Raw genomic sequence first — 16131 nt, forward strand, 5'->3', positions numbered from 1 at the left:
TTCACAGTCTTTGTCTCTCAGACTCTACTAAGTAATGCAGTTATTGAAATAACTGTCTCTGAATAAGGGGCAATGGAAACAAAACTCATTTTTGGAGCAGATGGCCTCTGGAACTGTATGTCCCACTAATGATTTTTTCATTTTTCCTTTTCTAACCTAATGAGAATATTGCAAATTTAATTACCTGGCTCTCACAGCTCTAAAATCAGAAAAATATTGTATACTCTCTCTTAGTATTATCCTACTCCCCCATTCATTAGGACAAAAGTCTGAATGAGAAATATGTATCTCTCAACCACATCCTTCATGCAGTCAGCATTACAATTTATAAGAGAGGCAGGTAGCATGAGAATTTCTACCCATTAGCACATGACTCCTCATTCCTCCAGATTATATGTCTCCTCTCTGATTGAATTGAGGGAGTTAGAAATTTCAGTTGCTGAATAGCATCCTGAGTCCAGATCTTCTTGTTCCCTATTTTCGACTTCCTTCATAAATTTATAGATTCTGTCTATATTTAAGGGTTCTAGAAATATTTTTGTCTATATTTAAGCCACAGATACTCCCCTAGTCATTAATCTTTCAACACAACCATCTATCTACCCAAATCTCTAAAAAGTTTCAATTTCTTTCAATTAAGTAGTGAGTGCAAAGAGAAGATTAAGACTAAACCTATTTAGAAGGACAATTTGGTGTCAAAAGTATGCTAATATAAAGTCTGGTGTTTGGGAATATAAAGAAGACAGGCACCAAATTGTGCTAAGGTCAAGCATTTATGATGCTAGCATTTTTTAATGGGTCATGCTTCTTGACCATTACAGAAAAACAGGCTGTCAAAGGGCTAATACAGACAACCCAGACCTGATACCAGATCTTCAGTAATTAAATGAATGATTATAACTTTCATCTCCACCCCCAAACCTGTCTAGCCCCATAAAATTTCTCAACTCAATGAACTCAATTAAGTTTCACTCCAGGTATTGCTTACGTGACTAGAGATAAATTTTATTATGAAATTAATTCGAAATGTGAGCCTGAATGGAGTTTCACTCTGACTCTGAAAGTACAAAAACCAGTCCACGTGTTGTCTCTACCTGACTTAGTTTTCCTTTCCATTTGAACAATTCAGCATGAATTGAAACCAGGTTTTCCTGTGGAAAGTATGATTGGAGTAGGAGGTAGAAGTTGAGTTCTTTCTTGCAACTCTTGGTCAGTGTTTATTTTTATATTGTTTCTCAATGTGGATGTCCTCAGTTTGTATAGTATTCACTGCAAAACACCTTCTCCTTTAATGCATATGCATAATGGCCTTCACATTTCTGTATAATAAATATCAATTATTGGTTCTCTGCTTTTACAACTTCAATTATATTAACTTGAAATAAGAATTTTCCACACAAGGCCAGTAACACTACCCCTTTACATCAGGAGATCAGCCTGTTTCATCCTGTGTAGAAAACTAGGAATACACAAATAGAATCCTAACATATATAGGCTGGGGGGCAAGGGGACATCAAAACTAACCTGAAAAGCAGCTAATATTGCAGTCTGAATTGTCTCTCATTCTCAATCAAAATAATTTACCCAATTATAACATTATCATGAAGAAAAGGAGTATGTTCTGTCCTATTAAGATCTACTTGCAAGTGACACCTAAACTTATCTAAGAGTTGAAAGTCTTAAGTTCAAAACACAGGTAACATACCTAATGGTAACAGATTTAACATGTGAAAAGTATAATGTCTCTCCCAATTAAGTGCAGGCCCCCAAATGTGAGGCAACCCGATTGAGTGGAATCTGGGGGTGCAAGTGGTGAATGGATTTCACCTGAAGCAGAACAAAAGTGAAGTTTACTCAATACACCTTAAGGGAATGGTGGGCAGGACAACAAAACAGAGACTGTGGAAGCTATATTTAAGGAAGAAGGTAAGGAATTATGGAGCTGAATGGAATCTTCTCTTTTTTGGTAACTATACCTGGTTGTAAATAGCCAATTGGTTAATTAAGGCCTGTGGATATTTGGAGGTGGGTCCCCTGATGGCCTGTCTGTATTGGTGGGGGTTGTCACAGTGGCCCCCTCTGCCTTGCCCAAGTTTCCATTGCTCAAACCTATTGCCTAAAAGTGGCATCTGCAGAAAGATAATTGTGCCAGTAATTGGCTTATTGTTCTTCCCTTCTTTATAATGTCTATAGCATAAAGGACAATAAGAAATATATTTACTTAGGATTATTTGTATTTCCTTGTCAATTTTATTTCTTTTTTTTTTAATATTTTTTTCTTTATTTATTTATGATAGTCACAGAGAGAGAGAGAGAGAGAGAGAGAGAGAAGCAGAGACACAGCCAGAGGGAGAAGCAGGCTCCATGCACCGGGAGCCCGACGTGGGATTCGATCCGGGGTCTCCAGGATTGCACCCTGGGCCAAAGGCAGGCGCCAAACCACTGCGCCACCCAGGGATCCCGTCAATTTTATTTCAAGCAAAGCATTTTGCTTTAAGTCATCCTTTATATAGTGTTTTTCAAAATGTGGTGCAAAGAGTACTGCACCAAAATCACCTGGGGGTGGAGGTTACCTTGCTAAAATGCAGGATCCTAGTAAATCTGTCTCTGGTAAGCTAGGGGCTCAGGAAGCTGCATTTTAAACACAGTCTCCAAAAGCTTGCATGTTAAATTTTGAGAACACTGTTTAATGTTTGTTTGTTTGGTTTTTTTAGTTTTATTTTTTCATGAGATACAGAGGAAGAGAGGCAGACACAGGCAGAGGGAGAAGCAGGCTCCATGCAGGGAGCCTGAGGTGGGATGCGATCCCAGGACTCTAGGATCACATCCTGAGCTGAAGGTGGCCCTAAACCACTGAGCCACCTGAGCGGCCCATCCCTGCTTGCTGTTTTATTGCTTGTAATCCATTCATCCCAAAAATATTGAGTACTTTCAAATTTGGTACTTACAAGTGCCAAAAACTGGCACTTACTAGGTGTTGACAATACGTCATATAGAACACAATTTCACTCCCAAGAGCTCACATTTAAAAGGGCTAATACACTTTTTGATAAGTGCTCTAATAGAAATGTAAACTTAATATTTGGACACCTAAGGAAGTAACCTTAGGACAGTTGAAGAGGAGTTACACTAATTTATAGCAGCTTTTGTGAACTGAGCATTTGTGGGGTTTTTTTCTTTTTAAGATTTATTAGGGAGAGATTGAGAATGAGCATAAGAGAGAGCATGAACAGGGCAGAGGGGTAGAGGGAGAGAAGCAGACTCCCCGCTAAGCAGGGAGCTGGAAGCAAGACTCCATCCCAGGACCCTAGGATCACAACCTGAGCCAAAGGCAGATGCTCAACTGACTGAGCCACCCAGGTGCCTGTACTGAGCATTTGTGAGGTACTATACTGCTTTATATGTTATTTATTTCTCACAACACTAAATCCTATAAAGTTATTTTAAAGAAAATTCAGGTAATTAAGGCTTACCTAAGGACACAATGCAGAGCTTAAGTGACACATGCTTTTAACCACTGCTTTCTCCTGCCTCCACTTAATCTCAGTCTTGAAGAATCTTCAGGTTGATGAGGAAGAACCGAGGCTGTTTCAAGGCAGGGGAAGAGCATGTAGAAAATAATTTATCATGTGCTGGAATTTGTGTGTAAATGTGTGTGTTCTTCACATATCTTTAGATTTCTAAAAGATACCATTCTAAGGGAATATATTCAAGTTGTAAACAAAGTTTTTTAAAATTAGCAAGTTATCCATTTTTGTTTATCTTCATTTATTCCTTCACTGATCTTTTCTTTATATAAAACTGAGTTTCTGACATATCATTTTGCTTCTAACTTCTTTTACTATTTCTAACAAAGCATATCTGCTGCACATAAAATTCCTCAGTTTTTGTCTTAAAAAGTATTCTTCTCTTTTGTTTTGTTTTTGAGATTTTATTTATTTGAGAGAGAGAGAGAGAGCGCGCGACAGCATGAGCCGGGAGGAGAGGGAGAAGCAGGCTCCCCACTGAGCAGGGAGCCTGACAGGGGGCTCCCTTCTCCCTCTGCTCTTTCTGCCAGTGGTGCTCATGCTCTCAAATAAATAAGAGAAATAGAAGACTGAGCAATACTTATTTTTAAAGTGCTTAAGGCAATACAAGACATGTTTTAAAAATAGATGATTTGGGGAGGGCCTGGGTGGCTCAGTCAGTTGAGCATCCAACTCTTGGTTTCAGCTCAGGTCATAGTTTCGGGGTCCTGAAGTTGAGCCCCAAGTCTGGCTCCAGGCTTAGCACAGAGTTCTGCTATTCTCCCTCACTCTATCCCTCTGCCCCTCCCCTGGTGCATGATCACTCTTCCTCTCCCCCTCACTAAAATAGACAAAATCTTAAAAAACAAAACAAAACATGGCTTTTTAATTGAAGTGTAGTTGACATAAATGTATATTAGTTTCAGGTGAACAACATAATGATTCAACAATTCTATACATTACACAGTGCTCACTACCATAAATGTGGTCACCATGTGTCACCATACAATGTTATTACAATATATTGACTATATTCCCTATGCTGTACTTTTCTGCCCTGTGACTTTTTTGTAACTGGAAGCTTGTACCTCTTAATCCTTTTATCTATTCTGCCCATCCCCCAAACCTCTCCCAGTTTGTTCTGTGTATAATTGATTCCGTCTTTTTGTTTGTATGTTTAAGGTAACTAATATGGTTCTGTGCCTTTCCATTCCCACTGCTACTGCCCCTTGTCAATAAGCCAAATGAGACCTTGGGAACAGTGGCTGGTGATTGTGAGCAAAAATATGAAGATCATTTCCTACACTCTATACCCCCTTTTAGTATCTACTCACTTCCCTAAAACAGGTGAAACCTTAAATGAGGATTTGTTTGTTTTGTTTTAGCTTAAAGTCTTTTACTGAAATATACTTACAGGAAAGTACACGTGTAGTTAAGTGTACAGCTCAGTTTTCACAAACTGAACACACCCATGTAACCAGCACCAAGATTAAGGAACAGAAACCTGGGGACACCTGGGTCTCTCAGTGGTTGAGCATCTGCCTTTGACTCAGGGTGTGATCCTAAGAGTTCTGGGATGGAATCCCACATCGGGCTTCCTGCAGGGAGCCTGCTTCTCCCTCTGCCTATGTCTCTGCCTCTCTCTGTGTCTATCAAGAATAAATAAATAAATAAATAAATAAATAAATAAATAAATAAATAAAATCTTTTAAAAACAAACAAATAAATAAAATCTTAAAAAAAAAAAAAAAAGCAAGAAACACAAACCCTCCTTGTACTCCCTCCCAGTTATTAACCTCAGAGGGTAACTTCCAACAACACTGACTGGTTTTATCTTAACAGGGTTTTTCAGATAAATGGAAAAAGCCTAGTGGAGGAAAAGAAGTTGGAAAGGAAAGGTCCATAAAATCTAAAATGAAAAAGGAAGAGAAGGGAGGAGGGAAAGGAGAAGGGGGAATAAAGATGAGAAGGGAGGGAAAACTGAGGTTTGAAGAAAGAGAATCTGCTACCTGATTGGCTGTCCAAGAACCCCAACTGCGATACTCTTCTTAAGCTAGCCTCTTTCTCCACCCCACCTCCATTAACAGGGTTGAAAGGTTGAAAGCCCTCTGCTTCAACTCTCCCTCACAAGTCTTAGGTAGCACATTAAATTTCATTAGTGATCCATTCATTTGGGTTGCAATTATCCCCTTTTGGCTGAATACCCTTTTAAATACAAAAACTACAAAAAAGAATAAGCCACTATCAGTAGCTAACACTAGGTACGTTTTCTTCCTTTTCTGTTATTTTCTCTAGGCCTTCCCTGGGCCAGTATTTCACACTGTAGCTCTTAGTTGAATTTTATCTGATTACTTAACCCAAGTGTAAAATGGCAACTGATAATAGCTGATTTGGTATCTTCCAGGCAATATATTTGCACTTTAATGCAAGTTCAATGGAACTTGGCAATGGAAGGCCAAGGTGAGGTATTTATGAAAAGAGAGGCTTTTCTGTTCTCATGGGAAAAATTATAAAAGACTTTGAAATGAGCAAAGACATTGTTGGGTATTGTCTAGAGGAATCTTCAGAATCTTCTGGTGTCTTTGAACTATTTTACAATTTCTAAGTTGAGAAAACTGATGGCAATGCAAATGATTCTTATTCATAGACAACTGAATTTCTTCCTGTGAGATACAATTGCTTACCACCCTGTGAAAATGCTCATCCTAAACATTGTATGTGCTGTAGATACTAGTTTTACCTCTATTAGCTAGTAAGTTCAGTTCAGCATTCTTAATTGTCTATGTATGTGTCTCTCTTCAGATTCTCCTTTAACACCTTATTTGTTCCATCATTTTCCTTTTTTGAAAATTATCTCTAACACTGTATTATTCTGATCACTTAGCTACTTTTCCCTAGGCTACACTTCAGGCCCATTCTTTTTTTTTTTTTTTTTTTAAGATTTTATTTATTTATTCATGAGAGAGAGGCAGAGACACAGGCAGGGGGAGAAGCAGGCTCCATGCAGGGAGCCCAACCTGGGACTCCGGACTGGATCCTGGGTCTGAAGGCGGTGCTAAACTGCTGAGCCACTGGGGCTGCCCTAAGAGTGTAAGTTTGTAAAGGAGGCAAGGAAAGGATAGAGCTTGGTTAACTTCCTGATGTTCTCAATTTGGCCCATCAGAGGGTGCTAATAGCCTAGGTCTTAAATGCAGATATTTCTGCAGTCTCACTTTTTTTTTTTAATGTCCATTCTTCTGTAGAATGTAGCTAAAGCACTGACAAATTTTACAGTGTTATTCCCAGATATCCCATCTCACTCTGAACAGATTTAGGTACTGACCTGAAAAATTCAGACATAGGCAAGAAAAAAAACCTGAAAGGTAGGAAGTTCAGGTTCCCATTTCTCTTTACTTTATTTCCTCCAATTTGCTCTTCTCTTTGGATTTGTTTTCCTGTAAATGGTACTTCACTCAGGAACCTAGGATTCATCCTTGGTTCTGTCCTCATCTTTATTCCCTACATCATTTGTCTTTTCAGCTCCTCTCTATTCACACGGCCTGTGTCTTTGATAAGGCCTCTTCAAGTCTTGTCTGGGCTACCACAGTCTGAGGTCCAGCTGGCCTCCCCTTTCCCTCAAGTCTACGCTCCATGCAGCTACCCCAGTTAAATCTTTTCAAATGTCAAGTCTAACGATAACATTTTCTGCTTGAAATCAGGTTCCCCTTTGTCTTCATGAAACCCCAACACTTTAGCATGATTTACTAGTCTCCTCAGGACCCCAGCAACCTAAACAACTTCACGTTTTGCTGCTTCTACACAGGTTCCCAGATCAACCTTATCTGTAGACAGTCTTTAGGGAGCTCTTCAAAAATACAGATTGAATAGTAGGATATCTCTTCCTCTAGGAAGTTGTAACTCTTGCTATAGTTTCTCTCTCCCTTTTCCATTGTCTTCAGTGACCCTCTAATTTTAATAACATAAGGTAGTCCTCTAAATTGTCTTCCTTTCCTCCCTCCCCTGCCAATCTCCAACCTAGGAAGGTTAAAGAATCATCTTTATTGTCCCAGTTGTCCCCGACGTGGGACTCGATCCCAGGTCTCACACCCGGGCTGAAGCGCTAAACCGCTGCGCCACTGGGGCTGCCCTTATGTTTGTTTTTAATATAAAAATGGGGACTAACACTCCAAGAAGACATGTCTATAATCTCGGGGATTTAGGTTACACCTGGCACACTGCGAAACCCTCCCCACATGCCCTCTAAACTAAGCCTTCTAAAGGCAGAGACTGTCTTACTCTATATGTATCCCTAAAAAATAAATTCATTACCATCTACACACAAACACTCAAGAAATGTTGAGCTGTGACTCGAGATACCTTAACTAGTGCTATCTACTCAAGGCTTACCATATACCTAGAACCGTGCTTTCCGTTTCAAGGATCTTACTCCCTATGGACTGACTCTGAACACGTATAAAACTGTGCAGAGGAGTTAAATCATGGAACGTAAAGCCATCTGTGCAAGACACCTTGGTTGGGGCCTCAGTCTTTCTGCTCCATTCGCCAAGTACGTACATAGCAACAGTACTGACTACCAACGTAAGGTGCACTCTGACCTCCAAATTATTTTCTGGAGATTGAGAATTTTCTTTCTTTCTTTTTTTAAAGATTTATTGATTGATTGATTGATTGATTGATTGATTTATGACAGACATAGAGAGAGAGAGGCAGAGACACAGGCAGAGAGAGAAGCAGGCTCCGTGCCGGGAGGGACTCGATCCCGAGACTCCAGGATCGCGCCCTGGGCCAAAGGCAGGCGCTAAACCGCTGAGCCACCCAGGGATCCCTAGAGACTGATCATTTTCTGCTAATACTGCGCAAAACTGAATCGTCTCCATTCTTTCGCTCTCCAGTTTTGAAGTTCAGCAGAGCCTCCCAGGCACCTGGTACTAGAGCTGAAGTAAGCCTGGTCCCCCCAAACCAGCAAAAATGCCAAAGCCAGCAGCACCACCCCCTAAGATTCACCCCCACACACACGGGCTTCCAATTGGTTCTTGGGTCTCACTCTCTTTCCAGATTGGTGTTCCAGCTTGCCTGTCGCCTCCAAAGACCCCACCTTTACCCAGCGACGATTGGCAGATCGTTACGTCATTGCCCCAGCTACCCCATTCCCATTGGCTCCCATAGGAAGGGGCGGCCACAACGTCACAGGCAAGGGCCGCCATTTTGACTGAGCAACCCTAGTGACAGGAGCCGAAGAAGCAGAGCAGGTTGTCCCCGTTTCCCCTCCCCCTTCCCTTCTCCGATCGATTTCCCGGGCCCCTTACACTCCACAGCCCTGGTCCCGCCATGTCCCAGAAACAAGAAGAGGAGAACCCTGCGGAGGAGACCGGCGAGGAGAAGCAGGTGAAATGGAGGGGGTGCGGGCGGGCGAGCCGGGGGCGACTGTGGTGGGGCGGGAGACGATCTCCCACCAGTGCGGATTGGTCGCCATGGTCTCAAGCTCTGCGGGGGTTGGCCACTGCTTGCATCACGCCGGGTGAGCCTCAACACCGCTTGCAGCTCTGGCGCTGATTAGTTGGGCCCATTGTCCGTCAGTGCCATACTCTCTCTGATTGGCCATTCGGCCTACCGCTCTCCTCATGGAGGTTGCGCTATCATTGGCCAAGCCGGGGCGCGGGGCGGGTGTTTGGAAAGACGGGGTTGAATGAACCGGGGCTGGTGGTACCGGGAAAACGATGTGTGTTACTGGTTAATGGAGGTAAACTACCCAACCACCCGCCTGGGGCCTACATCAGAAAGATGTAGGGAAAGACGTTTAAAAGACCAGCACTGGGCGTAAGGAGAAGTCTTTATCATGGCTAGTTTAAGGCGGCAACTTTCTCAAGAGACCTATTTTGACGGTTGGGGATGGTCGGTTGCCCACGGTGTGTCAGGAACGAATAGGCTTGAAGAGGACTGGAGTTCCATACAGGATAATGGAGGCTAAATCTAGAAAAGACACCAAAAGAGTCGTGACAAGAAAGACATCACCCTATTTCCACCACCACCCCGACTTCCAAGTCAATGGGACTTAGTTCAACAATTCTGTGATGAAAACACCCCAAGTAAACCTCTTCTTGGAGCTTGTATTTGACTTACAACATTTAGTACTGGGCTCGGGGGTTCATAAAAGGCACCTGGTTACAATCATGCTGGATTGTCAAGGGAAGGGAATATAAATACATTGAAAAGAGCCACAAATTGGCGTTAGGTCCTTTTAAAAAGTCAACAAAGAGCATTGGGGCCCACAAAAAGCAAGAAGATAGTAACAATGGTTACTAACAAACCAATTGCAGGTTCTTGGCATGTTCCCCAAACTTCCATCACTTGCCCCACTAGAGAAGGTGTTGACTTTTTGGCAAAAACTGAGTAAATACTGTTGAGCCTCCTGTATCTTAATTTTCCTGAGGTTAAAAATAATGTCCTTTTCATTTCTTTTTATCTGTCACTTTCCTACCTAATGTTTATGGAAATGTTAAAGCAATGTTGTTCCATTACTAAGGTGGAGATTTTTGGAGAAGGCCACATAGCTTTAGCCTCTTCCATAGAAACACTTATCAGATGACTACTGTAGACTCTGGTTAAGAGGAAGCATGTCAGCAGAATTATCCCCTTTTATTTTCTGTTTGACTTGTACTGTGTGTTAGGGACAGCCAGGGAACTTTCCTACTCATCTTGGGTAACCAGAAGCCCTGGTTAGCACTTTTCTCTGTCTTTCCTACCTTCTGTGCTGAACGACCTATGGTTTGCCCTTGATTGAAGTATTTTGTTTAGGTATTATCTTTAACCCAATCTCCCAGGTCACTGAAGCGGTTCTTTGGGCGTAGTGTGAGAAGCAGCTTGTTCTGTTTTTCCTCACAATACAATCTTGAGCGTTAGGATTTGAACAAAGGTCTGGCTTTATTTAGGAGCAGAATAGAGACAATATGTTCACAAGGGCGTGGATCTCCAGGAAAAGTTGATAGTATGAAAGTTCTTAGATATTAGAAGCAGTTCCTTCTCAGTTTTTAATTTAAATTGGCCCATTTGTTTCCTCCAGGACACACAGGAGAAAGAAGGTATTCTCCCTGAGAGAGCCGAGGAGGCAAAGCTAAAGGCCAAATATCCAAGCCTAGGACAAAAGCCTGGAGGCTCCGACTTCCTCATGAAGAGACTCCAGAAAGGGGTATGGGACAAAATTCCTTATCTTCTTACTTTGAAGTCAAAGGGGGCTTTAGGAATGAGATTTGTAGAGCTGCTCCTGAATACTTATCTGGAGGTTTTGTTATTGGGCAGTTTGTAGAGAGGAATTAGAAACCTGTAAAGAGCAAGGCAAATGATTATAAATCCCTGATATGGTATCCTACAGGATATTAAGGCTTAATGTTGAGACATTTGGGTATGGGGGCTTTGGGGGATTGAGAGAAAGAAGGACATTAGGAACTGAAATGCTGACTCCCCCAGGGATTTCTGTGTTTAGATGGTGGGAGTTTTAGACTTGCATTTTTTAAGATTAGAGCTAAATTTTGGGGGTGCATGATTTCAAAAAAGATCACACCATCTGTTCTATAGATTTCTTCAACTTGAAGTGAATAGATTTCTTACAGAAGGTCTGCCTTCATAGCCATCTAGCTCCTGATCAGGTTTCTCTGTCCCCATTTGTACCTAAAGCTAACTGATGCATTATATATATATGTCATTAAACTGGTGTGTATTCCTCGGTGTGGATGAAATGAACAGTAAAACAGATTCCTGTGGAAAATCCTAGTTACTGAGTCTTAGTCACAGATGATGATGTGATGCTGATTTGCAGTTTACCTTGCTGTAGGCAAGGCAGGCGTGGGCAGGCTGTCACAGCCATGGAACATGTGTGGGAGCAGTGGGAGTCGGAGGAAGAGGACATGATCCTCAGGAAAAAGCCCAGTTTCTATTCATGGTCTGAGGGAATCATTTTTAATTTTAAGGTTTTGACTTGAGATTGCTCTCCTGCTGTTTGCTAGGATAGCCCCAGATTGATGCTTCTGTGTATTTTACTCATTTGTTTCCCCAGCACCAAGCCCACTGGAGACTGACTGATTGGTCCTCAGTAAGGCTTTATGAACAGTCAGTAATTTGGTTGAACCATACTGTACTGATGGGTGTATAAAGGGTGTACGGGCTATCTCTTAACTTCTAAAATCTAAACCTTAGCTAGGAAACTGCTTATATATCTGAAAAAGTCAGAACACATTTGGGAGAAGACCTAAGTACATGTCATTAATCTAAACTATGTGTGTATGAAGTTAATCAAGGAAGACTGGAAAGATCTAAGCACTGTTGAGGGTTTTATAATGGATGTGAGTCTCCTTGCTTTTAGGTAGACCAGAGTTCCTCACTCACTTAAACATCCCTCTTGTCTCTTAGCAAAAGTACTTTGACTCAGGAGACTACAACATGGCCAAAGCCAAGATGAAGAATAAGCAGCTGCCCAGTGCAGGACCAGACAAGAACCTGGTGACTGGTGACCACATCCCCACCCCACAGGATCTGCCCCAGAGAAAGTCCTCGCTCGTCACCAGCAAGCTTGCGGGGTAACCTGGGCCCCCCTTCTGTCCCCTTCCTCACCCACAGGACTTTTATATGTCATAGGCAGGGATGGAATGAGCACCTAGTTAGATCTTCTCAGCTTGCTAGCCAGAAATGACTGTGATTCTGCTGGGGGCTGCTGAGAAGATGATGCGGGTTGAAAAGGGGTTCAAGTTCATTTCTTTGATTAAATTGAGATTTCCACACCCACACTGTAGCCCAGGTAGAGGCCCAGAAGTAAGAGAACAGGACTGGATAATGCTGCAAATGCTCTTTTTTCTTTTGTATGAGAAACCAGGAAGATGTGATTTTTCCTTTTGGAAGAGAATATCCCAAAATTGGTTAGGCTAAGCCTTGGGAATAGTATGGTAGTTTTACATCCAGAGGCTAACTTGACACAGTTGGGAAAGGTAGATGGAATGAGATCTGTTTTCTGTGCTTCTAAGTGTTTTTCCTTAGGCTGCTATTGCTTCGTGTTTCCATTATAGCAGGTTTAGAAAATCCTCAAAAAGGAAAACTGATTTGCTTGCCTAAAACTGTAATGCCCACTTAACCTCCCTTACTCAGTGAGCATCTCTGACAGTTTGCCCTGGCTCTTAAGTAATGTAAAGTTTGGAGAACATCATTTACATGAAATGGGCACCTTCTCTCTCTCTTCCAGCATGCTGCTTTTACAAGTATCATGGGGTAGTGGAAAGAGCATTGCATTTGGAGTTAAGATATCTGGGTTCTAGTTGCACTCCGTCTCAGCAAAACTGATGTGTTACCTTGGTCAAGTCATTTAACCTCTATGGATATCTATTTCCTCATCTGTAAAAGAGCTGAATATAGATAAGATTAATTCAAATTTAAAAATTGTATAACTGCCAGCTGAAAAAAAGTCTCTGCTATTCTTTGTAAAACTAAGTGAGGAAGGCCTAGGGGTGAGCCCAAGAGGGGAACCATTTGAAGAAGACATGGGAAGACAGGAAGTTGAGATTTGAGGGTTATAGATGTAGGCAAGAGGGCCTCATAAATATCATGGTCTTAAGGGTCAAGGAAAAAGTTCTAAGAAGCTAGCTTCTGTAGAAGCTTCTTGCTTCTGCCCCCACCCACTCTCCTGGCCCTCCAGTCCAGACCGTGGCTGCTAAAAAGCTGCTCTAGCCGCCAAGCTGTGGGCCTGAGAACACATGTTCAGTCACGCATATGTGGTGGAGTCCCACATTTGAGATTAATCAGATGTCAGGTGTATTGTTAGGGAGACCAGAAGAAAAGGGACAAGCTGAAGCCAGCCTCTGCCTTGGTACTAGGACAGGGCTAGAGCGGCAGGTTCTTAGTAGATAATTCACCTTGGAAGAAGCTGGTGGAGGAAGGTAGTCAGGTCAGGGAGAGAGAAAAGGAACAGTAAGAAATCTCTGCCTTCCTAGGGCTCAGTAACTCAGCTCCTGTGAGATGAGAAGCAGCAATGCAGATTTGTGAGCAGGTGGAGGAGAGGGGTGCAGGTGGCCAGCACCCTCAGCCTCTTTAACTTGGCCTGAGTCCTACTGCTAGTTAGGACAGAGAGGGTCAGAGTGAGAACTGTTAAAGAGGACAAGATTCTGTAATACTCTTGTGCCCTCTCACCTCATAATTCTGATATGCCAAAACATTTGACCTGATGAGAATGACCATGAACTTGCTGATGCACATGCGGGGTAGATGGTAGATGTGTATGCTTCTTTCCTGACTGGCCATTCACTTTCAGGCTGTCACTCAGATTGGATAGGAGAGAGTTGGTGAGGAAGGAATGGAGAGAGCAGGATCCCTGGATTCCCTGCCCCCAGATTCCTTGACTGTCACTTGTAACTGTATATAATTTTTGTGTTTCTTGCTCCATTCCTCATGCTGTCTTCCTTAGTCTAAAGTCCGTGTGGGAAGGGGAAAATGCTGAACATCCTTGTATAGTTTCCTCAACTGTCCCAGCCATGTTGTACATAGATATGTCATGTTATTATATATATAAATATATATATAATTTTGTACGTTTTCTTCATCTCCGATCTTCTCAAATTTTGTACTTTTTTCTTTTCTGTCTGAGCTGCTTTCTCTATTGGTCATTTGAATACTCAAGACTGAGGTTACAAGTCTGAATTTTAGGAAGAAATAGAAAAAAATAGGGAAATCAGAAAACTGTTGGTCTCGCTGACTCTCTACCTGGTCATCTTCAAGGCTAAAAAGAACAAGCCACGTTCTGTATTTGCCACCTGTTTCCAGAGCATGAAATACTTCCATGGCAAAGAAGGGTCATTTCCAAAACCAAATCCAAGTCTCCCTTTTTAAATTATTAGATTATTAAATCCACTCAGAACAACATGTGTGTTATCAGGCCCTGGCTCCCATGCCGCACCACCTCATCACCATGTGCCCAACAGTCTCTGCTACTGCAAGTGGCTTTGGCTATGCCTGTGAAATCAAGCCTGTTCTAACCCAGGCCATTTAAGCCCCTGCAAACCTCCAGTTACTTTGATCTTATCTAAAGAATTTCTGTATTGTTTTCATGGGTATCTCCAGAAAGATGGAGACCACTTTGTTTTGTGGTTAGTAGAAAACCTGAAATTCTCTCTCCCTCTCTCCTGACCTTGCCTCCTCTCTCTCGGTCTCCCTTTTTCCTCCTCCACCTCGTCTCCCTGTCTCTCCCTTTACTCTCCCTTCTTCCCTCCCCTCTCTTCCTCTCTCTCTCCTCTCTCCAACTCTGTGGATTGGATTTAGGCTTGTGCCAGGTAGCCTAATGATTGTTAAGTATGGAAGAGTCATGGGCTTGGGACTGGGATGGAACTTCGGGGTTTTTTCCCTTATTACTTGACAGTGTTTTCTTTTTCTTCTTCAGTGGCCAAGTTGAATGATGTTGCCCGGGGCTCCGCCAGATCCTGAGACGCTGCCCTCCTGGGTCCTGTGCTGGCTCCTCCCCCTCCCTGTTTTTGCAGCCAGGGGTCAGGAGGTGGCTCGGGCGCGGGCTGGAGAGGCAGAAGCCCCTGCCCGTCGGTGTCCCAGCGCATGGAGCCCCTTGGGCTGAGCACCAAGACCCTGAACCTTTTTTTGTTTTATCTTTTTTCCAAATAACTGTTGGGAGAAATCTCAGTGAAATCCTGGCGGGGGTGGGAGGGGGTGTGGGGGTTGGCATGGGTGTGGTGTTTTGAGAGGGTGGGGTGGTAAATTTGTGGGGGTACGAAATAGGGCTCGGAGTTGATAAAGGCATTCCTGACTATCCTTCCTAACCATTTGGCCTGTGTAGGATGGGTGTGCGGGGGAGGAGTGCAGTAGACTCCAGATGAGGAGTTCTAATTCAGCTCTGTAGAAAAACACCTTGTTTGCTTGTGGCTGGGGATCTGGTATCAGATAAAAGAAACTGTCCATCTAAATATGACAGATGCAAACAGCTCTTCTGGTTCTGCAGAGCCAAGTTGAGAACACAATTAATGTTAATTGTTCATTGAAGAAAGTGCTGTCTTTGAAATAGATTTGCTGTGGGGAGAAGGGCAGTAAGTGTGGGGGAAAGGGGACCATGAGCGTGGGGAGCCCCACAGAGCCCAAGGGACTTTTTCAGTATTTGAAATAAAAAAAAAAAAAAAAAGAAGACGACCCACAAAAAAACACAACCCAGAAATATTCTGAAGCAGTTGGTGTGTTTTATTGGGGTTTGGGGAAAGGGAAGAAAATGAAACTGAAGACACCATTCAGGGGAGAAGCTGGTGTGGGACCCTGAGTTCTAAGGAACAGGGGCTCTTAATGTGGGATGTGACTGGACTCCCTGCTTCCATCACTCAGGGAGAGGGAACAGAGATGTCAGCACAAAGATCAGGGCTTTTCCTGACTCCTGTCTATTGTTTTGTTTCTATAGCTAATGGAGAAGATGTATCAACCTCAGGTTTTGGCTCACAAAATGAAGAATTTGATCTAAATAGTTTATGAACATCTAGAGCTCAGTTCAGGCTAAGCAAAAAAGAGAAGCCCCTCTTTTCCCTTTCTGTCTTCCATTCCTTCACAAGTTCTTGTTTTGTGAAAGAGAAATGTGACCTCTAGTAATAAGCCAAAAAGAACTCAA

The 16131-nt window shown here is 42.6% G+C and overlaps 1 protein-coding gene across 1 annotated transcript; it reads left to right on the forward strand.

The window, feature by feature from the left end:
• The first annotated feature begins 8689 nt into the window (after positions 1 to 8689).
• ENSA (endosulfine alpha) lies at positions 8690 to 15693 on the forward strand. The gene is made up of 4 exons (XM_041755894.1): positions 8690 to 8891; positions 10567 to 10692; positions 11910 to 12076; positions 14917 to 15693. The coding sequence occupies exons 1-4, from the start codon at positions 8835 to 8837 to the stop codon at positions 14930 to 14932; spliced, it is 366 nt and encodes a 121-aa protein (XP_041611828.1). The 5' UTR covers positions 8690 to 8834; the 3' UTR covers positions 14933 to 15693.
• Positions 15694 to 16131: the final 438 nt, after the last annotated feature.

The sequence above is a fragment of the Vulpes lagopus genome, chromosome 5 (assembly GCF_018345385.1).
Source record: "Vulpes lagopus strain Blue_001 chromosome 5, ASM1834538v1, whole genome shotgun sequence".
Taxonomy (NCBI): domain Eukaryota; kingdom Metazoa; phylum Chordata; class Mammalia; order Carnivora; family Canidae; genus Vulpes; species Vulpes lagopus.

Excerpts from the sequence above, each read along its gene's own strand:
- ENSA (XM_041755894.1), top strand. The coding sequence starts at position 8,835 with ATGTCCCAGAAACAAGAAGAGGAGAACCCTGCGGAGGAGACCGGCGAG. Across the intron at positions 8,892-10,566 it reads AGACCGGCGAGGAGAAGCAG|GACACACAGGAGAAAGAAGG; the intron begins GTGAAATGGAGG and ends TGTTTCCTCCAG. Across the intron at positions 10,693-11,909 it reads TGAAGAGACTCCAGAAAGGG|CAAAAGTACTTTGACTCAGG; the intron begins GTATGGGACAAA and ends CTTGTCTCTTAG.